Source organism: Microtus oregoni, unplaced genomic scaffold, assembly GCF_018167655.1.
Source record: "Microtus oregoni isolate MIOR12 unplaced genomic scaffold, Mior012 000024F_ref0000369, whole genome shotgun sequence".
In the NCBI taxonomy this organism is placed as follows: Eukaryota; Metazoa; Chordata; class Mammalia; order Rodentia; family Cricetidae; genus Microtus; species Microtus oregoni.
Genome location: NW_024543083.1, coordinates 1,181,744 through 1,207,395, shown reverse-complemented (window position 1 = coordinate 1,207,395; position 25,652 = coordinate 1,181,744). Strand labels below are relative to the sequence as shown.

The following is a 25,652-nucleotide window of genomic DNA, read 5'->3' as shown; positions in this document are numbered from 1 at the left end:
GAGCTATGAAAGGAAAACACAAAGAAAAGAACTAAGAAAAGAATCTGGATTAATGGAAAGATTTCAGTAACCAGATATAAAGCAGCATTTCCCTAAACACTCAAGTTTACTTCCAAATAGCAGAAACAAAGAATCTTCTCAGAAGCAATGATGCCTATTTTAGTTTTTGAATTAAATGAAGTCCAACTATCTGTAAAATCTTGAAAATAAGTCACACAATATTAGAGTTTTCTAATACAAATAGCTGACTCATTTTAAAAGTCTATCCTACACAAGCTATTACAATGGAGAGACCCTCACACCAACACTACTTGCTTGCATCTCTGCTCTACAAGTAAAACTATAACCTTAATTCATTATAAATCACCTGTACCTAAAAATAATTTATCAAACAAGAAACGACCATATAATTCCATGCTAGTGAAACAAAAATATTTGCTCTACATACATCACTAAAATTAAAAACCTTTTCCTTGTCTATATATACCAGTAAGATAATGAATAGCAAAGTAGAGTGGTGAAGGCATTCACAATACACACGGCAAACAGGCACCACAGGTGTAACACAAGACTTCTCATACCTCTAAAAGAAAAAAAAATTCAAACAAAACAGTCCAAAGATCTGAAAAGACACTTCACAAAAGAATGTACACAAATGACCAATGAATACACAAAAGCACATTCAACCAGAGGGAACTGTCAGCCCAACACAGACTTACTCCTTCAGCCCAGCAATCAGTCCAAGGACGCTAGTAATCCTCCAATGGATCCATTCAAATAAATAACCACACCAAGACATACATGCCATGTTCCCAGGGGCCCTGTACATAACAGCTGCAAAGGGGAAACAATCCAGCGGCTACCAACTGCTACACCCACTCAAAGGACTACATGTAAAAAGGAACTACCATTCCCACACAGACTATAAGCAGAAGGTTCCCAGGAAAAAGAAAGGTGACTCAAGTAACTGGAGACAGGAAATGTTCACTACCATGCGTACATAAACCAAAGGGGTGACCAAGGAATGAATGGGAAAATGAATAGCCACATGTGAAGGAATGATGTTGGAACTCTTTCCTCACATCATTCTCAAATATTAATAAATGCCCACTCAGATACCTAAATCGTTTCTAAAAGTATGTTTATTTAATCACCAACAATGATACAGTGAAAACCCGTTTGCTTGTTTTTCTACAGTTTATAGGAGAGTGGGTGGGTACAGCACTTATAATATTAAGCAAGGCCATACATACATCAATATATACATTTTATGTCAATTTTTAAAATGCTTTCTCAAGATAAAACATGCTTTCAATGCAAAGTAAGTTCTTATATGGGCAGTGTCCTCATGTAAGTCCTCACCAGGAGACCTAAATTTCAAAGTACATTTTTCATGATATTCTTACAGAATATAGTAACACTAGACTTAGGATACTATATTCTTTAAATGAGAATTTTAGTTATTCAAATAATTAAATAAGTGAAAGATTAAACATAGGGCTAAATCAGGAGTGTGACACATGCCCACAATCCTAGTATAGAGAATCTGAAGTGAAGGGATGGCCACAGCTTGAGAGCAGCTTGGGCTACACGGTGAGTACCAGGGCAGCCTGAATTATATATGAAGACTCCTTCTCAAAGTTCCAAGGCCAAAACAAGACAATGAGTTAAATCATGACCTAGGACTTGTCAATGTATTTTTAGATATGATACCTAATTGGGCACTACATGCAACTAAAAAGACTTTGACATGGCAGCAACCATCTGTAACCTTAATTCTTATCTGCTCTGCAAAGCAACATACATGCCCAGGTTCTAGAAACTAAAATATGTACATTTTGGGGCCATCATTCTGTCTTTACTTCCACTAGTATCTGCAGACAATTTGTTTCAAGACTTCCTAAAAAAAAATAATCAAAATTCACTGGTATTGTATTTGTATATAATCTACATTCTATATATTATTTAATCAACTATAGATTACTTATTCCTAAAATAATGCAAACACTAAGCAAATTTATGTTTTAAGAAATAATAACAAGATTAAAAAATCTACATTTTCAGTAAAAAGAAAAAAAAATGGCCTCCAAAATGTTCAATTTGCAGTTAAATAAATCTATGAATAAGGAATCTCTAGATACAGAAAGCCTACCGTATACAGTATATCACTTCTTATGGTGGTCAGAAACATCTAGAAATAAAGCTATAAAACATTATTTAACACTCTAACAGTCCATACTATTTCTACAAAACACTAGCAAAGTAAAAAGAAATACAACAGTCTCACTATTTTCATTTGACAAAGCAACTATGCCACAGACATAATTCATCCCAAACAAAACTGCTTCCTAATGGGTGATGCAAGAGTAATCTCCAGGCCCACTAACTCCTATGTAATGGTCCTATTCAGCAGGTCACCAGTCCTTAACTACTCAGAGTGAAATCTTCGCTATTATTGATGAATCCATAGTTTACCAACTGACAATTTAACAAGCCTAGTAGTTGAGTTTATGTTGCCTAATTTCATGAGCATGTGAAAAGACAAATAAAATATATATAAACAAGAGTATAAACTAACACTTTTTTGTGAATAAAGGATCCTACTGCAGTTGAGAGTGCATTTGGCTGAATATATCTGAGCTTAGCTGGTGGAATTAAGGCATGTCAATTATTTTCTAAGGCTGTGGAATTGTACATTGTAAAGATTTGTCTCTCATATTGGTTAATAAAATTCTGATTGACCCGTAGCCAGGCAGGAAGTATAGGCGGGGCAACCAGAGGAGAATTGTGGGAAGAGGATTGGCAGAGTCACCACCCAGACACAGAAGAAGCAAGATGAGAATGCCTTACTGAGACACAAGCCATGTGGCTAGACATAGACAAGAATTATGGGTGTATTTAAGTCATAAGAGCTAGTTAGCAATAACCCTGAGTTAACAGGCCAAACAGTTTATAATTAATATAAGCCTCTGTGTGTTTCTTTGAGACTGAATGGCTGCGGGCCTGGGTGGGACAGAAACTTCTGTCTACAAAAGGGAAGAGGAAAGAAAACAAATACTGAAGCTTTAATGGGGAAAACACCAAAAAAATTCTATTACATGGTAAAGAATCAACTGAAGAACTGATTTGGTGTGGAAAAATGAAAATTACAATTAATTGTTTTTATGAGTTCACTTAAATAACCAACAAAATAAATTTTGTGTTATTAAGTGATATTATGTTTAAATAGTTTGCCCAATCTCTTCCTAGATTTCATGCTTAAGGACTTTCATGAGGCCTGTATGCAGTGGTGCTCACCTTTAATCCCAGCATTTGGGAGGTGGGAGCTGGTGGTTCTCTCAGAGTTCAAGGGCAGTCTGGTCTATATAGTGAGTTTCAGGATAGCCAGGAATAAATACATAAAGAGACCCTATCTCAAAAAGACTATTATGAAAATATCACCAGATCTTATTATTTCTTTCTGCATTTTGAGTAAATATATATACATCTGAATCAAACCATATAATGTAACAGGAAAGTTACATAATACTGTGTAATTTTCAAATAAGTATAGAGAGTTACAAACTATGAAAGATATCCTATTCAGATATCACACTACAAATACATGCACATCATACTAAGGACTTTACTTGTGTTATTTCATTTCATCCTCACAATTGTGTGATGATGTTTTTACCCCCTATTCAAATCCTGAAACAGGTAACTCACAAAAAGACCTTGTCTCTTTTACTTCAACCATTATGACAAAACGCCATTGAGTCTGGAAAACAAGCCTAACTTTCAGAGCTTGAATTTGGGACTCTTAAAGAAAGAAGTCTCTGCACACAGAACAAAGAAACCAAGAACTGTTGAATGAACAAAGAAAGCCAGCAAGTAATTGTAGCTTTGTTCCAAACATCCTAGTTATGTGGAATTAAAGTTTGAGGTCAACCTAGTTTACTTAAGTTCTAGGACAGCCAAAAGTACATTAAAAACAAAACAGACAAAACAAAACCAAGCATCCTGTCATATATGCTACTTAGTCTTTCTTACTTGCCAATATTAAGGAACTGCTTTTTCCAAAGAGACTTACAGGTTACTCCATTTCTGCCAATAGTCTTCAGGGTTCTGATGCTGTAAGCATTGACTATCCTTTTCTCTGCATGGGCAACTTATCCTTTCTAGACAACTCATGTATATATCTTCCTCAGTGGGTCGCAACCTGGCCTGGGGCTCATTAAGTTTTTTCAAAATTAAGACATTTTCTCATTGTCATTTATTGGTTACTAACTTTTTTTTTTTTTTAAAAATCAGTTCTTTATCTTTTCCTTCTGGAACTCCTATCTCATGTTAGTTTTTAAAAATGTTGACCTTCCTAGATATATCTTTTTCCTTCAGGATTTCCGCATGTTAACTAACATGTCCACATTCTGCTCCACATTTGGGGTTATTTCTCACAGATCATCAAGTCCACTAGCATGCTCTTTAATTCATCTATTGAGACTGTGTGTATATGTGCATGCACATATGGAGGACAGAGGTTGATATCAGGATGTTGTTCCTCAACTGCTTCTCTGCCTTATTTTCTGGCACAAGGTCTCTCATAACTGTCTGACCAGTGGGCATGCTGTGATCCTCCTGCCATCTCTCTACCCCTTGAATGTTTTACTTTGGAACAAATTAGGGTCTTTGGCTCCAAAAGTCTTCTACATGTAATTTGCCTAGAGGGAGAGGTATATGTATGCATGTGTTTATCTGGTGTTTACCTGGCATTTTTAGCTATCCTGGACACACATACAAACACATAGATTATTCTGTAGATCTACTATGATTGAGACAGGCTGTTATTTTTCATTTAGCTTACAAAGCTTCTGGTCTAGATGTTGAAGTATGCAAACAGTAAGAATCCTAAATGCATTAGAAAACCACGCAGCCCTACACCCTTAGAATTCTTTGATGTCAGGAAGGCAAGATGACTCAGTAGGTAAGGGCACTTGCTATGTAAGTCCCGTGATCTGAGTTTGATCCTCAGAACACATATAATTGCAGAGAACAAACTCTACCAAATGGTTGTCTGGTCTTTGCACAAAACAAGACACAAGATGTACATACATGTGTGCATAAACACACAAAGAAACACACACATACATGCATATGAATAAATTAAGATTGAAAAACGAATCATTTGGGGGGCTGGAGAGATGGCTCAAAGGTTAAGAGCACTGGCTGCTCTTCCAGAGGTCCTGAGTTCAATTTCCAGCAACCACATGGTGGCTCACAACCATCTGTACTGAGATCTGGTGCCTTCCTCTGGCGTGTGGGCATACATGGAGGCAGAATGTTGTATACGTAATAAATAAATAAATCTTTAAAAAAAAATGAATCATTTGCTATGGAACCAGCAAGCTATCCCGCCCCCATCACTCAAATGTTTAAAGAGGGATCTTGACAATCTCAGAGTATAATGTTAGGTGGCACATATACAAAAAACATAAAAGAGGTGATAAATATTAATGTTTACCTCAAGTTGAAATAACAGGAAGGTATAGGATTAACTTCAGAAAACAATACTCCACATAGTAGAAGGAAATTAACTGTTCTTTAGTAGGCACACCGTGGTCAGGCCATTACTGGACCTGAAGCAAAAATCTATTGCTATGAACAATTCTTCAATATCCTCACAACTCTACGGTCAGGATTCCACAATTACACAATGCGGCATCTGGTTGACAGAAGTCATCATAAGACAGGAACGGAAAGAAGCATATTTGACCCTACCAGTTTCTGTATTCACGTGGCACATGCTCAATAAACATTTATTTAATTTTCTGGAGACTATATTCTGAGGCTAGGAAGAAATAAATAAGCTTTAAAGAGAGAAAATATGCTGGTTCCTAAAGTACCTTTGGGTTGTTACATGCAGCAGGAGGTCATAAACATTCTAATGAACCCCATTACCTCTACTTTAAGCAGTTCATTTAATTTTATAAGCACTCAAAATTGAATTTAACAAAAATAATCTGTTTCTTCTTTTTTGAGAGCTAAAGAACAGCAATGAAAGAAACAGACTAAAGACCAGTCACAAGACTTCTTTAAATATCACTAAAGGACACAGGAAACCAAAGCACTTCACATATAAGTTAAAGTTTAGATCTAGTAACTGATAAAAGGCATTATTATTATTATTATTATTATTATTATTATTATCATTATGATTAAATGTGTACTATTCCTGCTACCCTTTCAAGTGCCACTGGTAATATTGGCAATTTGGTCATGAACAATGTGAATTATGTAGACTATTCCTGTCTGCACATCATGAAACATGCTAATTAAGCAAGTATCCGTTGGCCCTACAGTGGAAAATTAGGGAGCCAAAGATATAAAAATAGAGGCCATGCTCTTTGCATCTGCCCTGATGCTTTCTTAGGTATTCTACCCTTATAACTATCAAATGTTTGCTATTCTATTTGAATACAGAGACATATTGATTCTAAATCATCAGGGTAGCATTCTACCAACTAGGTAAAAATATTTTTAAAGTCAACTTTATACACTAGCTTCAAAACTACCAGATTCGAACAAAAAAGACAAGGTTTCCAATGACTTTGTCCAGCTGTGCCTCACAAGAATATTTCAGAATTTCTTAACTATGCTTGAATTTATGAAGTATAACATATACTATCAGAGGCTTTTCAAGGGTAAATTAAGAAGCTCCCAAGAGTTAAATATAGAAAAGAGTCTACAGTCAATCTTTTTTTTTTTTTTTGTTTTTGTGGAAGCCCAAAAATGTGAGCCTATTCCCACCTTGTCTGCCGGTCAGAGAGTTTGGAGGTTGCTCAAAATAGCTGCATGCCCCAACTCAGGACTGTGATCACTTGGTTCTTTTGATATTAAGATAGTTCATACAAGTAGATCCATTACATCCTGACAGGATATGAAAGCATACTTCTGCTCCTTCTTTTGTAATATGAGGTAACCTGGGAAGTGACTGCCTTCAGGATACTTGGTCTAGTTAGCTTCACAGCCTAAACAACAGAGTGCTAATGATTTGATGCCTCAAAGTGTTAAAGCAATTAGCTGTTCTGAGTTGTCCTTTGTATCATGTTAATGAAGTGAAGGCGTAAGTCATAAACAATGCCACACCAGTTTGGAATTATGATTAATAGGGTGGTATTTATTTAAAGGGGAAAAAACTTACAGATCACTGTCAGCCCTCTGCACAACCAGGAAGTGAGTCTAGTTGCCGGCGGAGCAGGAAGTGAAGAGAGAGAGGAGTGGGAAGTGGCCGCTTTTTTAAAGGGAGAGAGACCACGCCCCAATGGGCTGGTATCTCAGCGGCGATAGGCTGGAGGAGTGGGAGGACCTCCCGTAACACCTCCCCCTTTTGTTTAAATAAGAGAGTTCTAAACCTACTATGAAATTATATACAATAAGTACAAATATCCTAACTAGCTTAGGTCTTGTATAATAAATAACTTGGCCAAGTAATGAGAGAAAGTAACTGCATTTATATAGTCTTCAACCCCATCGAAGATCTGAGAAGGGAAATAATGTTACCTAGGTAATTAGGAAGTTCAGTAAAACAACTTCCAAAACATGCAACAAATCACAGAGACAACTAGCTACCTAGGCAATCACCCAAAGTCACATTAGCAGCGTTGAAGCAACCAACATTGGCTAAGGCCTAACATAACTGACATACCATTTTTCAAAGGCAAGCAACTTTTCAAAACTATCTTACCCTGTCTTGGCAGGATATGACAGCCCTGTTTTATCCATTGATGCATGATCTGTATCTTTGTCAGTGGTTGGGGTATGGGCATTTCTTTGCCCCAAGGCCAGTTCTGCCAAAAAGAAGGCTCCAGGTGGAGTGTCTTTGGTGCTCAACATTCTCTCGGGAATAGAGTGGTGTTGCCAGGAGCAATTGTGTCTCACTACCACAAAACTCTTGAGTTAGATTAAAGGCCATTTTCTACAGCTCTTTGAAGAAGTTGAAGATTATCTATCTATACTGAGTATAATCTCTATATATCTAAAGAACCTGATTAGTCTGATTATAAATGACAAACTTAGTGACTATTTGTCTATATAATTCTCAATATCTATCTAACTTAAAGACTAAGACAATAAACAACTGTGTAACAAATGAGGATAATGACCTCCAAATATAAACACTGTACAAATATACATTGCAATATGGCAAATATATATCAATACACAAACATTATATAAGTATCTTAATCAGAGGTAGAAATGTACATTGCAATATGGTAAATATATACAATATATATCAATACAATATATGTCAATACATAAAAATGTTTTAAACAGACATAGAAACATGCATGCATACAATAGTCAATATAATTTAACTTTGTATCAATATACAAGAATCTATACCAATATATTTGTCTAAAAGCAGTAACTCACAATTATAAATCTATTATCCCATCATTCCCTCTTTTTTTTTTTTTTCCAAAATGATCCCTGAGCTTATAAAATTCCTCCCCAAACCTCCCAACCCCTAAATGATGTCCCTAAACCCAGGGGTAAATTTTACTGGGAGAGGGGACGTCGTCCTCTAGAATTACTTCCAGCTGTCATGGGGGCGACGTTCTTTCTGGGGGATCCTGTGAAAGTAAAATGATGGTTAAATTTCAAGATCAATGTCTTTTAAAATTGCAAATAGTCTCTGAGTATTTTGTGGAGGTCTGGCCAGAATGTTGTACAAGATGTGCACCATTTCAGCTAACCAAGTTGGAACTGTCTTGTGCAGCTGGTATCCAAAGCAGGTCTTGTAGTAGCGCTATCAGTATCATGACGTCATATCAACCAGGTGGAGTTGTTGTTATGGGGCCCCATCTTCTTCCTGGAAACTTCAAATGTCACTTCAGGAAAAACTCATTGTTCATTATGAAAAACTTAAACATTAATCATATAGACATATATATATATATATTCAATGAAAGACATGATAGATATATTCAATGAAAAGTATGATAGATATGAAGAAAAGCAAAGATGTTTTCTAAACTCAATATTTCTTTCTGTCCCACATCATGGCTCTTGACATGAGACAGAAACTCCAGAAACTCTGGGTTTTTCTCTTACTAACAGGCTTGGAATTGGAGAGGGACTGAGCCAGAGTCCAACTTCAAAACCAGCTTTATAAATTTAGAAATATGGTTTAATTTTACTTACACAACCCATTCAGTTTTCTTGATATTTCCTATTGGGCAGGTATTTTTCCATCTGTCAGTATCCAAACATCCAGGGTCCCTTGAATTTTTCAAAGATGAGTGTTTTCCTGTGGAGATAAGAACAGAACCCTGCCCCCATTCTATATGTTTTTCTTACCACCTGTATGAATATCATCATTGTGGATAAGTTGTCATTTCTCCTTTCCAAGAGGTTTCTCCTCTTCAAATCGAAACTTTATTAATTTTGATGGTATCCACAATTTTTCTTCTCCTGTGGAAACAAGAGCAAAACCCCTTCCCCAACGTAGCACATCTCCTGGCTTCCATTAAGAGGTCAGCACATCTTTGAAATAAATCGGTTGATTTAGTTCAGCAGACTTTTCCATTATCCAATGTCTCTCTGCTGCTGTCGTTCCTTTCTCATTAGCGTTAAGAAAATTCAAGGTTAATAAAGCATTATGTAATCTATTCCTGGGGGTATTTTCGGTCCCTTTCTGTTTGTTCAGCATATCCTTTATAGTACGATTTGATCTTTCTATAACTGCCTGACCTGTAGGATTATTTGGTATACCTGTAATGTGTTTTATATTATAATAATCAAAAAAGCGTTTCATTTTCTTAGATACATATGCTGGACCATTATCTGTCTTTATTCGCGCAGGTATACCCATGATGGCCATAACTTCCAATAAATGTGTGATTACTGAATCAGCCTTTTCTGAGCTCAGGGCAGTAGCCCATTGAAAACCTGAATACGTGTCTATGGTGTAGTGTACATATTTTAATTTACCAAATTCCATAAAGTGGAACACATCCATCTGCCAGATTTCATTTCTCTTAGTACCCTTTGGGTTACTCCCTGCAGGCAACGGTGTTTGATTATAGAAAGAACAAGTAGGACATCTCTTTATAATGTCCTTAGCTTGTTGCCAAGTAATGGAAAATTCTTTCTTTAGGCCTTTACTATTGACATGATGCTTCTTATGAAATTCTGAGGCCTGCAACACACTTCCAATCAATAATTGATCAATCTCAGCGTTGCCTTGGGCTAGAGGACCAGGCAGACCTGTATGGGACCAGATGTGTGTTATGTACATCGGACAAAGCCTGTTCCTGATTATGTCTTGTACCTGGATAAACAATGAAGTCAACTCTGTGTCATCTGGTATAAATTCAGCAGTTTCAATATGCAAGATAACTCTTTCTGCATATTGTGAATCTGTAACTATATTAAGAGGTTCTTTAAAATCCCTTAGCACCATAAGAATGGCATATAATTCTGCCTTCTGGACAGAATTATAAGGGCTTTGTTCCACCTTACTCAATTCATCTGACTTGTAACCTGCTTTCCCTGATTTATTTGCATCAGTATAGAATGTACGGGCTCCAGTTATTGGGCATCACGTACAATTCTAGGAAGAATCCAAGAAGTTCTTTTTATGAGGTTAAGTCTACCACTTTTGGGATAGTTGCTATTAATTTCTCCCAAAAAATTAGCACAAGCTCTTTGCCACGGTTCATTATCTTCCCATAACTTTTTTATTTCTTCAGTAGTAAAAGGCACTATAATTTCTGCTGGGTCTATACCTGCTAGTTGACGAAGTCTCAGCTTACCTTTTATAATTAATTCAGAGACTTTTTCCACATAAGTTTTTAATTTTTTACTTGGTTTATTAGGTATAAATATCCACTCTAAAATAATATCTTCCCTCTGCATTAGAATCCCTGTAGGAGAAATTCTGGAAGGCAATATGACTAGGATGCAGCTAAGATTTGGGTTCACCCTATCCACATGTGCCTCCTGTAATTTTTCCTCAATCATTGTCAGTTCCTTTTCTGCTTCAGCTGTCAGTTTTCTTGGACTATTCAAATCTTTACCACCATCTAAGGTTTTGTTTAAATGAACTATTAGATCAGGTGTTATCCCAACAGCTGGTCGTAGACTGGAAATGTCTCCTAACAATCTTTGGAAGTCATTAAGAGTCTTTAAGCGGTCTCTCCTAATTTGTGCCTTTTGCGTTTTAATTTTCTCTAACCCTATTCTGTAACCTAGGTAATTAATAGAATTTCCTCTTTGAATCTTTTCAGGGGCAATTTGTAATCCCCACCTAGGCAAGACTTTCTTTACTTCTTCAAACATCCTTTCTAAAGTATCTTTATTTGAATCAGATAACAAGATGTCATCCATGTAATGATAAATGATGGACTTGGGGAATTGTTTACGAATTATTTCCAATGGCTTACTTACAAAATATTGGCACAGTGTATGACTATTGAGCATACCCTGTGGGAGGACAGTCCATTGATATCTCCTATTAGGCTGAGAATTATTATAAGTAGGCACTGTGAAGGCAAATTTTTCTCTATCCTTTTCTTGTAACGGTATAGTGAAAAAACAATCTTTCAAATCAATAACTATAAGAGGCCATCCTTTTGGTAACAGAGAAGGCAAAGGAATTCCAGATTGTAGTGGGCCCATAGGTTGAATTACTTTGTTGACAGCTCTTAGATCTGTCACCATTCTCCATTTACCAGATTTCTTTTTTACAACAAACACAGGAGAATTCCAAGGGCTGGTTGATTCTTCAATATGGTGAGCATCTAGTTGCTCTTGCACCAGCTGTTCCAATGCCTGTAGTTTATCTTCAGCTAGAGGCCACTGTTTGATCCATATTGGCTTCTCAGTTAGCCATTTTAAAGGTAGGGCTGTTGGTACCTCTAAAGGTTTGGTATTTGCTGTATGTTCTTGTACAGCCTGAATGGCTGGTGACCTTTTTCCATAATACCTCATCATATCCTTCCCAGAATTATGAGTTCCTGGAACTACAGGAATGTTAACCTGGGTATTCCATTGCTGTAGCAGGTCACGGCCCCATAAATTTATGGCAATATTGGCTATATATGGCCTTAGTCTTCCTATTTGCCCTTCGGGCCCTATGCATTCAACCCATCTTGTGCTTTGTTTTACATGAGATAGGGTTCCAATTCCCAGGAACTGAACATCTACCTCTTGAAGAGGCCAATTCGGATGCCAAGATTCTGGGGTAATGATACTTACATCCGCACCTGTGTCTAATAAGCCTTCAATAAAAGTGCCATTTATACAGACTCTTAGCTTTGGTCTTTGATCATTAATAGAAGTCTGCCAAAATACAAGTTTACTCTGTCCTACTGGGTTTTTTGACTCATCCTCCACACGTATTTCATCATTTAGACCAGTATTACTTTTTACAGCAGAAATTGGAGCTTTTAATTTTCTTGTTGAGGCACATTCTCCACTGTGACTGGGAATGACTGGGCCACTGTTGGCTTGGGGGCCTGCGAGAGGCCCCTCAAGGAGTTTCCCGACGGTATCGGGTTGCCTTGTTTGTCTGTTGTTGACCTGCATTCATTGGACCAATGTCGGCCTTTACCGCATCTCCTACATATACCTGAAGGCCTAGGTCTCCTATTTTTGTCATTCCCAGAGGAGATAATATTCCTAGAAATTCTGTGCCTGCAATCCCTTTTCAGATGTCCTAATTTACCACAATTAAAACACCTGGCAGTTTGATGTCTCCTCATTGCTGTGGAAATCGCTTCTCCTACCCAAGGTTCATCGTTATAACTAAACGTCTCAACATTCATCGTATGCTGAATCCATTCATCCATAGGTGCTGATCTAGACTTTAAAGGCCCAATTATCTTTTTGCATTCTATGTTTGCATTCTCAAAAGCTAGAGATTCAAGAAGCATTCGTCTAGCTTCTGGTTCTGTTACCCCTATGTCCAGAGCCTTAATTAATCTTTGCAAAAAGTCAATAAAGGGTTCTCTCGGTCCCTGCCTAATTCTAGTATATGATTCAACCCTTTTTGCTGGATCTTGTATCCTATTCCAAGCATTTAAAGCTGCTTGGTGACATAGACACAGTACTTCATCATCATAAAGAGCTTGGACCTGTGGATCAGCATATTCTCCTGCACCAAGAATTTGATCTTGGGAAACCTCGACACCTTTTGCTCTTCCTTGCTGTTCCATATGTTTGGATTCTTCTCTGAAATAAATTCCAAACATCAAGGAAGGTCCATTATCTAAAACTGCAGACACTAACTGATGGAAATCATGGGGGGTAGCTCTAACATTAGAAGCCCAAGTCCTTATCATTTCCTTTACATATGCAGAGTGCAAGCCAAAATTAACAATAGCTTGCTTAATTTCTTTTAGATCATTCATTGCTATTTGCGTCCATCTAGCTTCTCTGACTCCCTTTGAGCCTATAGAAGTTGACGCTTTGTCAGAATTAAGTATAGGGTATGCCGCTAAAACCTTTGGTAAGCCAGTTCTAATGGCTGGTGTTGGCATTGTATCCTGTCCTTGTGCCTTATTACTCTGTTCACCAGCTCCAATCATTTCTTCAATCATTTCACGTCTTTTTATTATTGTCTTTATTATTGTCTCTTTTGAATCCTGAATCTCCTGACCTGCATGAGTTTCTAGTAAAGATTGTATGGTTCTTAGGAATGCCATGATCTTCCTAAATGATAGAATATTCAAAAGAATACTGAAGTCTAGTAACCAGTAAATTAAGTTATCCGCATAGTCATATAAACCTTGCATGATATAACCCATTGTATTGGCAACCAGAACAGTAAAATTCGCGTTGGAAACGAAAACTGCCATATTACCTATTATCCAGCAGGTGGCGCTGTTGCCAAGTCGCGACGAAAACAGAGTCCTGTTTCAGAGTCCGCCTAGTATTTGTTAAAAACTGGAAAATGTAAGTTGCTCAACAAAGTAAATGTAATTAAATCAATTCCAGAGACGGAACCAGAAACCCAGAATCCAGGCATAGAGAGAAGAGCAACCTGGAAGCCGCTTATGCCTCCACGTGACAGAGTCACCCTGAGGGGTTGCAGCTTTCAGCAACCGCGTGCTCTGGTTCGTGCCACTTAAGAGCTGTGCTTGCAAGGGAGATTTAAAAACGACTCAGAAAAGAGCAAACCACGCGGCAGAGACTACGCGGGCCTGTGGAGTTTAAATCCACATGGGGAGGCCAAGGCCGCCAGCGGCAGCTGAGGAAGGGAGGGCTCCCGCCAAGCCGAACTTGCGGCCGGCAGCCAAGCGGGGAAAGGAGAGGTTCTAAAACCAAACGTTGGGTGCCAACTGAAGGCGTAAGTCATAAACAATGCCACACCAGTTTGGAATTATGATTAATAGGGTGGTATTTATTTAAAGGGGAAAAAACTTACAGATCACTGTCAGCCCTCTGCGCAACCAGGAAGTGAGTCTAGTTGCCGGCGGAGCAGGAAGTGAAGAGAGAGAGGAGAGGGAAGTGGCCGCTTTTTTAAAGGGAGAGAGACCACGCCCCAATGGGCTGGTATCTCAGCGGCGATAGGCTGGAGGAGTGGGAGGACCTCCCGTAGCAATGAAGTCTTTTGTTACCTCCCCCCCCCATTTGAATTGGGTATAAAAGTGTAAGGAAAAATAAACTAAATGTAGGCAATTTCAGTATTAACCAAAATGTCCTCCAGGTACTTTCTACAGTTTCTGTTTCTATTATTATCACGTGTCTTCGTAATCTTATATTTCTAATTCCCCATACCTGTATCCTGGTAAGAGGTGTTTTTGTCGAGGCTGGTCTACAACATTTTTTGCTTTTGTTTGTTTCTTTGTTTTGAGGCAAAGTTTCACTACGTAGAGCAAGTTGATTCTGAACTCAAGAGATTCATCTGCCTCTGCCTTCCAAGTGCTTGGATTGAAGGTGTGCGTCACCGTGGCAAGCTATAGTCCATCTTGACTCCCATAGCTACAGTACATACTTTAACAGTAGCTACCCTTGATAACAATTTCAAAGGTGCCCTTTGCCTTTCAACTTTTCTACTTCACAAGAAAGGGCAGGCAATGTGTGCAAAGCCTGTTGAGGACTGCAGGGACTATGGCTGCAGAGACCCATTCTTTACAGTCTTAAAAACCCTCCATTTAAATTTTTTTTCAACAGAACCAACATTAAAGAAAGCATTTTCATTACCTACTTTTTGGTACAGAGATTATAAGGGAGAAAGGATATTAACTTAAAAAAATAATGTATAGACAAAATGAAAAACTCAGATAGATACAAACAAGAAAACGATGCAGTAGAGGCTAGTAAGATGTTTTTAGAAACTGAAAAGAGCATGAAATTTTGTGATAAGCAACTAAGAAAAATCTAATAGATACCAGGTGTGTGTGTGGGGGGGGGGCAATACTTTTAGAGAAGCTGAAAGTCTACATGAGGTAAAAACAATTATCCAGTTCAAAAACAGTTATCACGTACAAAAGAACAAGTCAGAGCTTTAGGATCGGAGATGTTTGGTGTTAAAGTCATGCTTTCAGGCTTATCAAGGCAGTTGTTCAAAATGAGCTGATAGGACATGACTGTGTTAGTGCAGGGCCTAGGAGGAGACAATCACCTAAATGTTAACAGAGGGCAAGGCACTAAAAGGATAGTCAAAAAACAAAAAGAAAAGAAAAAAGAAGCCAAAAGATGCTAAAGTCGCTAAGAATAATGGCAGAGAACTTGACAGAAAAATTACAATTTTAGGAAAATTGAATATATACTAGAGACCAGAAAAATGGCTAGAAGGGAACAGTCATAATCACTATTTAGGGAAAATTTTAACTAGAGAAAGTCAACAATGGCCTATATACTTTAGCATAAAGAAAACGTTGGGCTAAAATGCTGACATCCACAAAGAGACAGAAAGAATACAAGTCTACCATGAGCTAAGCACATCTCAGTCATCTTAGAGATCAAGAAATTGGTGATGCTTTCAGGAGGCAAAACACTTGGCTTCTAAGAGGCTTGTTTTAGATTTTGAAATAAAAATGTTAATGCAATAAAGCAAAATCTAAACATGTAAAAATATATAATGAAAATCAGTAATGACTACAAATTCAAATAAATTAGGAGTTACTTAAAATGACTGGAAAGCTAAATTCTGTCTGTGTTTGTTTTCTCACAGTGCTAGTTTCCTTTTTATTATTACAATAAACATCAAAGCCAACCTGGAAAGGACAGGGTTTATCTCATTTTCCAGTCCATCATGAAGGGAAATCAGGGCAGGAACTCAAGGTAGGAACTGAAGAGGAGACCACGGAAGAATGATTCTTACTGGCTTGCTAAGCCTATTTCCTCATACCACCCAGGACCTCCTGCCCAGGGATGGCATTGCCCATAGTGGGCTGTGCCCTCTCACACAGTTAATCAAGAAAATGCCCCGCATATAGGACCAGGCTGATAGCATTTCTCTACAGAGGTTCTCTCTTTCGACACGATCCTAGCTTGTGTCAAGTTGACCAGAGCCAAACCAAAAACCATCACCAACACACACTATAGTACAATGGATTTCAAACACATACTCAAGGCTTGTCAGGAGTAAGAAACTGACCAGTGTTCAATTTTAGCAAATTAAAGACATTTATCATAGCATCTGATGATTTTCTCTGTGTCAACCTACAGTAGCCAAATATACCTCATGGCTCTTTGTGACAAAGGTTGGATGCAGCCGTTTAATAAGAGACGTAAGTTGACTGCATGTGACAAGAACAATTAACCCGAATTTACCTCTACACAGCTGACACAGAGTTCCCTCACTGGGAGATCTAATGTGAACCTTGTTCTTAATCACCTTTGCATCCAGCTCCTTACTTCTGTTTGATGAATACACCTTTACCTAGGCGGCACTACTTACGCCACAAGAAAAGCCCAAGAGTAACTTTAAGTAAAACTTGACAGCAAACTTAGATGGCAGCAGTGATACTCACCAATACAGACATCGATTTTCCCTTTAATGGCAGCTTCATGCAGAGGTGTGTAGTTCCAGTTATCTCTGGCATTTGGATCTGCTCCTTGGCACAGTAACAAACTCACAACCTCAGCATGGCCGAAAGAACAGGCATTATGAAGTGGGATGAGACCCCCGTCATCACGAGCATGGACGTTAGCACCCATCTGCAGCAAGTGTTCTACAACATCCTTCCTTCCAAAACCTGGAGAAAAGGAGCAGAAGTGTTTTATACACTGAGTCAAGTCTTTAACAACATCCACACCTATGTACTGAGTCTGTACCCTAAAGTAAAAAGGGGGAAATAAACAAGCAAAACCATGAGCTCTGTTCAAACTGACCTCCCCATTTCAAGAATAGAACTAAAGAAAGCTCTTCCCTGGTTAGTGAGGTCAGGAAGACAAGAAAGGACTTTTTATAAGGAAGAAACACAGGCAGCTCCAAGTGACACTACCAAACTAGGAAAGAAAATATTTGGTTCACATTTGCTATTTGCCAATAGCATTAGACAGCATGAAAAGCCTTTTGGCTTTGGCATTCACATGCTTATGGGTCAACAGATTGCTGCACCTATGAGCTTGATACAGGACTCCCAGGCAAGAGAGAACGCAAAGGAAGGAGGAGGTTTGGACACAGAATGTTTGGTATTAAAGCAGTAAGCCTCTTCAGATATGTACAACACCTATGCATCCCCAGCCAAAATTGTGTCATCTGCCCACCTACAAAAACGGGCTGAAAAACAATCTATTATAGCTGAGCATACAGGTGTCTCAGGAAAATCAAGCTATCTATTGGTGAAGAACTAGGAGATGAATTCAGGGAGAATAAATAACAGCATCTGCCATAGCTTTATAAGTCATAGTTAGAAATTTGTTTCATTTTTAAAGTACCTGAGAAATTATTCCTAAGAAAAATCACTTCAAGCTATTTCAGTCCTAAAAGGTTTTTCAGATAGCTGAATGTGATGTTCAGTTTAAATGTTAACTTGCCATTTGAGAATCACGTGAGGAGAGCATGTCACCTGAGGGATGACAATTGCCTCAAGACTGCCTTAACTGAGGTGGAAAGACCCACCTGATGTGACAGCACCTTCTGCCCAGAAGAAAGGGGCTGGAGCAGGCAGGCTGTCCTGCTGCAGTGGCCTTCTCTGTTTACAGCTGCAGCGGCTCATTCCGTCAACGATAGAAGAAGCCGAGTCTCCAGAACCCACCAGATTCCTGACACCAGACTGAGACTGCTTAGGAGACCCAGGTTCAACGCCTCAGCAACTAGCAGTACTCAGCTTCTCAGGGGTGGGACAGGTGTCGCTATTTCAGTGCAAGCTGATTGTCTAGTAGTAGTAGTAGTAGTAGTAGTAGTAGTAGTAGTAGTAGTAGTAGTAGTGGTAATTCTGTTTTGTTCCTCCAGAGAACTCTAATACACTACATAACAATGAACAAATTAGAGTCAAATATGGTGGCATACACCTCTAATCCCAAAATTTTGGAGGTAGAGGCTGAACAAACTAAAGTGTGTAGGCCAATCAACAATAAGGAGCTGAGAAAATGTTCAGTCAATAAAGTGCTCGGTAAACAAACACAAGGATATGAATTTGAATCTCCTACACTAATGTGAAAATAAAATGCTGGGCACTGTGGTGTGTGATGGACAGAAAGATCCCTGAAGCTCCTGGCTAAACAAGAGACCTGGTGAGCTCCAGAATCAACAAGAGACTCAGTCTCAAAAAGTAAGATGAAGGGGGACTGAGGAGGACACCCAATGTGGACCTCTGCCCTCCACATGCGCACATGAATACACCACAGCAAAAATTAAATTAAAAAACAAGAACAAAGTTAGAAGAGATGAAGAAACTCTTGCAGTAGTCTAAAAATGGAAACTTGGCGTGAACTCAGAAGGCAAGGATGACTGGGTCCTGGAATTCTCGTTGAACACTTCAGTCTGTGGAAATTCCATGTGGGAAAGAAGCAAGCCAACAGCTTCAAAAGGTCATCCAAGATCTGCTCCGCGCTGACTGCTAAAGTGAAATGATTTGCAAATTTCAGCATTCTTGATGTTAAATAATGTCATTATTTCACATGTTCAAAGAAAATACACACAAGAAAAGCATTGCACTAGCACTGTACGGAAAATCTAAATTCAAAACACATGCCTAACTGAATACACTTATCAATATTCTTTACTCTGATCTTTATATATTAACAATTAAGGTCATTCAAAATGTTTCAATACCAAATGTAAGGTCATTGGTATTTATTCCCCAGGTTTGAGCTCAAAGAGGGGGTTGAAAAAGTCATTCCACTTAACATTTAGCATTTTAAGCTTGCCTAGGATTAAAGCCTGCAAAAAACGACCTTAAACCTTAACTGTAGCCTGCACAATATTAACAAAAGAGAAAAACCAAAGGTGTTTGGAGTCTTGTAAACTAAAGTTTTTTAAATAAATGGCAGTAGCAACAGATTAAAAAGGCATTTTCCTAACTGAACTAACAAAGCTACAAGCACTGAAGCACAATAAAAGTTCATATTACTATTTATTTTTAATTTTTTCCTTAAGTAGTGTAAGATCCAAGAACACCCAAAAGATACTCAAAGGGACAGTAAGGTGAGTTTGCAACTGTCAAGAACACTGCCATAAGTGGCAAAGACAAATAGGCAGGTGGTGACAGATGACCCTGCTCGATAACTTAGAAGGGAAACTATTGCAGTGGTCTATTGTTTTACATAATCCCAGTCATGAGGTTGGCTGGTTTGTTTTCTCTGCTGTGATAAAATATTATGACCAAAAGCAGCTTGGAGAACAAAAGGGTTATTTGGCTTACACTTCCTAGGGCACAGTCCAACATGAAGGGTTGTGGAGGCAAGAAACTTAAGAACTGAAACAGAGACCTGTGGAACTCTCCTTACTGGCATCCTCTTTCCAGGGCTTGCTCACTTATTTTCTTATACAACTTAGGACTATCTGCCCTGGGTCAGCTCCCACATCAATCAATTTAAAGAAAGGAAGGAAGGAAAGAAGGAAGGAACTAAGGAACAAAGGAAGGAAGGAAAAGAAAGGAGAAAGAGCGAGCTCCACAGACATGCCCACAGGCCAATCTGATGGAGACAATTCCTCAACTGAGATTCCCTATTCCCAAATACATCTGTGCCAAGCTGACAAAAGACTGCCAGCACAGGGGCCTTAGAAGGTAACTGTAGAGTATTTAAACACTTTCTACCCAGCATTCTACCCAACATTCCCACTCTGTTCCCTAACTAACACTTAATTTAACACTGTGGTGAGGCTCAGCATCTGGGCATCTGTGAGCAACTCGTGAGCAATCCCAGAGATCCATTACACATACGAATTTATACCTTTGCTTAGTGAGAGCTGAGTCTATGTATGTCTTGGCTGATATGTGGAAGGCAGCTAAGAGGATGGTTATGGGGCAACAGACCCATCCTGCCTTTGCTCCCAACCCTATCCACTTTCTAGCTCTAACAATTTTTTTAAAGTTTGCTGTATTTCATGAAGGAAATTTGCACGCTGTTGTGACTATCTGTAACCTGGGAATTGGGGAAAGAATTTGCAGCTTACTTTAAAAACATCAAGTCTCCTATGCACCAAGTAAGGGTATCTAGTCTAATAAACACTAAGTCTCAGACACCAGTAATAAATTTCTGGTTACTCTGTAATATACATCCATGACAAATAAACGTTTTCTATTTAACACTCAGCCATTATTGTTTCCTTTCCTAATTTGGATTCTAACTACATTAGCTTTTAGTTATTAGAAAATATATCAGCTTCTGATCATTTAATCAAAAGTCACAAAGGGGAGTATATTTCCCTGTTGATTTTTTTGTCAAAAGCAGATCCTCCTGAAAAGTTTTCTACTTATAGACCGTGATGTAGAAAAAGAAATGTATGCTAAAAGTGAAGTGCAGAGAAATAAGAGTGCTTTCCTAGGCCAGTGCAGGCATTTCCAGGAACAAAAAAGCCAGGAGCTTAGAAACAAACAGCAGGAAATATTTCCTGGGACAGAAAAAAAAATGATTATATTCCAATTCCAAAGTGACCAGCTCAATAGTAGAAGATTGGTATCCTACCTGGGCAGGCACAAGACCAGAGAAAGCCTACACTCCTCAACACTGTCACAGTGTCCCCAAGAAAGCCCACACTCAACAGTGTTACCTTGTCCCCTTCACTGCTGTGAAATACGAAGACAGGATTTCCAGTCCAGCTCCATCCTAAAGTAGAGGGATAAATCAAGGGAAAATACTGCAAGCAGGCCCGAGAGTCAAGTGCACGCCTCACTCCCAGTTAGGTAATTGCACGGAAGGTGACAGCGTTTTGAAGAGAACAAGAGGCTGGGAAATGCTGAGAACATAGTAAAGAGAAATCACGCTTGGGGCGCTCTACCCTAGCATGTCTATCAATACTCTCTACAGCCTAGAAAGCATCCTTCCATCATCCCTAACCCCAACCCCTAAAGAGCTCCCCAAAGGCTTGGAAACAGGAACAGAAGGAAAGAACTCAAAAGGAGACGGCAGAAATGGAGGTGGGAAAGAAGCACCGCAAAGATGGCAGACGTCCGCTAATGGAAGATCTAAATCTCCAGGCTAAGAGTGCACAGGCTATCAGCGAGAAAAGACTAACACCACGGCACAGTCTAACAAGTTCAAGGGCTAAAACCTTCCTAAGTCCTTCAGAAAGAAAATACATGACAGCTATAGAACTAAAGAATAAGTGTACTAGCAAGGGGAGACATCAAACTCCACTCCCATCATTCTCACAAGGTCTTCACAGTAATTTCATGCAAATGCTACTCATTTGATTAAATTCCAGCCTCCAGAGCATGGATTTAATAAGACTGTGACAAAGTGAGTAGTATCACACAGCCTAGTTTACAGTAAGGTGCGACGGCTGACTTGACTAACACTATGCTGCTGTTTAAGAACAGCTTGGGGCTGGAGAGATGGCTCAGAGGTTAAGAGCATTGTCTGCTCTTCCAAAGGTCCTGAGTTCAATTCCCAGCAACCACATGGTGGCTCACAACCATCTGTAATGGGGTCTGGTGCCCTCTTCTGGCCTGCAGGCATATACACTGACATAATTAATATAAATAAATATTTAAAAAAAAAAAAAGAACAGCTTGGACCTCAGCATTTGTCAGACATTTTCTCCAGGATGAACAAGGTAGCTTCTTAGATGAAAACAACAATATCTGCTCTCAAAGATAGAATGTAAGCTCTCAGATAAATATCTGAACTTTATAGCATTACAAAGCTATTATAACCACAGCAGTTTCCCAGGAACCATTACTTTCCTAAAACTGGTAAATGTGCTGCCTGTTATTTTTATTATAAAATTAAGATATTAATGCTTGAAAGATTTGCATGACATACTGAAGTAATACTTTCCAAAAGACTAAATTATATAGCTATAAGATCCAATTCTGTAAAAATAGGTCAGTGAATTTTAACATGCCAGAAATAGGAAAAATTCACTGATAAGGCTGAAAATTCTCTTCATAAAAACTAATTAATCAAACTATATTTTGAAAAATAGTACTTCCTTCTGCATTCCATTTTCTGTTTCATGAATTCATTTCATAATACACACAATGACGACAGGTAAAAGACAAGAATTAGGCTGTCTTCTATCAATCCAGGCATTAAACTGACTCAAAATACAAAACAATCCCTTTGTCTCATTGATCTTTGCTTAGGAAAGGATCTAACTGCAAGTGTTATTTACACTCAAATAATAGTTTGTGTATTTTCATTTCTACACTTTAATTTATCCCATTAGTCTCTAAAGATGTAACAAAGGCACAATCAATACAGCCACCCCCCCTTTCCTCCACAGTGCTGCTTTCTGCACTAGTGGCCTGCAGTCAGTCACGGTCTAGGAGTATTATATAGAAAAGAAATAACTAATATATAAATTTTAAATCATACATCATTCCTGGTAGCAGTGTGGTGAAATGTCCTTTGTGCTTGTTGTGCCTACGGTATCCAGTCTATTTCTACACATTGTTACTGCCCCATCTTGCTCTCGTGGTATTTCGGTGCTTTCCCTGGCTTCACTAGTATTTTACCTAATTAAGCCGATGATTCAGATACAACAGAAAAGAGCTAAATGTGCTTCCCTGAAGAGAAAAGATGGAAGCTCTTGCCTTAGAGACTTCTTGAAAAAAAGGTCAAAACTACATTCGTGTCTGGCAGTGGTGGTGCACATCCTTTATCCCAGCACTCAGGAAGCAGAGGCAGGCAGATCTCTGAGTCTGAGGCCACCCTGGTCTACAGAGTTCCAGGACAGCCAAGGCTACTATACAGAGAGACTCTTTAAAAAAACAAACAAACAAACAAAAAAGATTACATTCATATAATTTACTACCAATTCTTACATTTCTATGTTATTGCTGCTAATCTCTTATGCCTAATTTATCAATTAAAACTTACAATAAGCGTGTATCTGTGGGAAAACATTCAGAAGTTGGCATGATCAAGTTTCAGGCATCTCACAACCCTGAGAGTTAGGGAAGAGTACTACACCTAAGTGTTCTGAGATGCAAACGCTTGAGAAAGTATTTTGACTCGAAGCGTTCTCTAGGTATTTCCTTCCAATCAAACATCCCTTCTGGAGGGAAGGGAGGAAGTTCACGTCACCAGAAAGCTGCTCAAAACTTGAGATGCCTCTCCCCAACAATATACAAGGAGCAAACAAGTGCTGGAGGAAGAGATGACCATGAGACTGCCAGCAGCTGTGCCCAAACTCAAGCTGGGTTGTCTTTAGAAGGAGCTGATGTGGCTGTCGGGTAATACAGCTTCAGTCATTCAAGTTCCTTGCAGTAAACTTAGTAAACTCATTCTTTCTCCAAGCTAAACTTGGATGGAATCATTCCTTTGATCTGCCATTCACATCATAGTAAGGTGTGGAGGAGGCAGACTGTGTGCCCATGTATTTCCAGGAAAAGTCACACAATGCAAGAACACCCAAAGAAGACAAAGTCCAAAACAAGTCTAAGATATGCAACTGAGGCTGATCCGTTTAAAGCCAGGTGGAGCACCCACTTGGCTACTTCTCCCAAGTGGTAAGTAAGGGATGGTATATTGCCTTGATATAGAGAAAGTTGTGTACCCCAATATGGGTGATAAGACATAAAGCTGAGGCTGAATTATCTGAGCATTGGGCATCTTTAGGAAAATCCCAGGGTAGTAGTTTCCTCTATGTGATATGGGGTGTGGTATGCTTCTGTGATGAATGAGGCCTACCATTTAAGTAAGAGGATGCCCCCAAACAGCTGGTGGAGTTAAGAGGCTGTTCTGCAATCCCACAGAACAGTACACACTGGACAGGACTGTAAGCAGGCCGTGGCAGTTGGTGTACGGATTTCTGCTGTGAGAGCTAAGACATATAACTGAGGCTGAGCTGTCTACTCAGAAAGCACTTGCCAGCACAAAGGAGGGTTACAACAAGAAAAAGATATGCGGATGTCATCTTCCACATTAGCACCTGGTTTGGCAGAAAAATGGTGGGGAGGTGAGATGAAGGTACTAGACTGCTGTTTCTTACAGCTTGTGGGGTGCAAAGGAATAGTTAGATGTGTGCCCTTCCTAGCACCTAAAAACTCAGAACCCATGGGAAGAACCAAACAGTGAAAAGGAAGATGGCAAGAAGAATCAATACAAGATACTCCTCGGGTCTAATTTTCCATACAGAGGAAGATGCTCTACCCTAAGGTTACTTTATGGTGGTAAACAAGTTCTGGGGACAGTAGAGTCTTTGGTAGCATAGTCTCCAAGTTGTGCAGGGCACTCTGTTTATACAGCTTTTGCGAGCAGTCACCCAATGCTTCACTGGGCTTTTCAGTGAGCAGTTGCCCAAGTTACACTTGTTCTTGCAAGACAAGCTCACAAGTTCACCAAACCAGAACTGGCAGAACTGTTTCTACAGTCTGCCCTGGTGCCTGACCCGAGGTGAAAAGGTCATACAACAACAAAACCACTCATCATCTTGCAGGGGATTTGAGAACCATCTGTTGAGCTTCTGCCAAAGGACCATAAAATCTTAGTAGAGCCCTACTATCTAGATCCCTCAGAAATAGAGACCAGGATGGTATGAGAGAAGAATCCACTTTGGAACTAACTGTCTTGGGTAACTGTTATCGAGGCAAGTTTCATAAGCTCATTTGATTTCCACAACACTTCTTTTATGGTGAATTTCACACTCGCAGAACCACAGCCATTCAGACACATTGATAACTGACAGAAAAAATGAAAAGGGCATCATCAACATAACTGCTGAAATTCATTCTACTGAATATCAGTATTTCCATATTTCATATTGGCAATAATAAACATGAGTTCTCTGGCAGAAGAGAAGGCTCAGGGAGTAGCTGTGTGAGGACTTGAGTTCGGTTCTCCAGCACCATGTACAGCAGAAGAGGCACACATCTGAAACCCTAGTGTCAGGCTGGGGAGACACATGGATTCACAAAGCTCAGATGCAGCCAGCCTAGACAAACTGGTGAGTGCCACCCAACATCAACTCTGACCTCCACACATGGATGTATACACATATACATACCCATACAAGCATGTACATATACCACACACATTCTCTGTAAGATAACAAAGACCAAAACATTTACTATTTGTTTTTTCATTTGAATTATGGCAAAATA

General features: G+C 39.0%; 1 protein-coding gene across 1 annotated transcript in view; it reads right to left on the bottom strand.

Moving 5' to 3' along the window:
* Positions 1–25,652, bottom strand: part of Tnks (tankyrase) — a 157,969-nt gene that overhangs the window by 120,384 nt on the left and 11,933 nt on the right. The window contains exon 2 of the mRNA XM_041673586.1: positions 16,965–17,189. Within this exon, the coding sequence (XP_041529520.1) occupies positions 16,965–17,189 (225 nt within the window). The remainder of the gene's footprint in view (positions 1–16,964; positions 17,190–25,652) is intronic.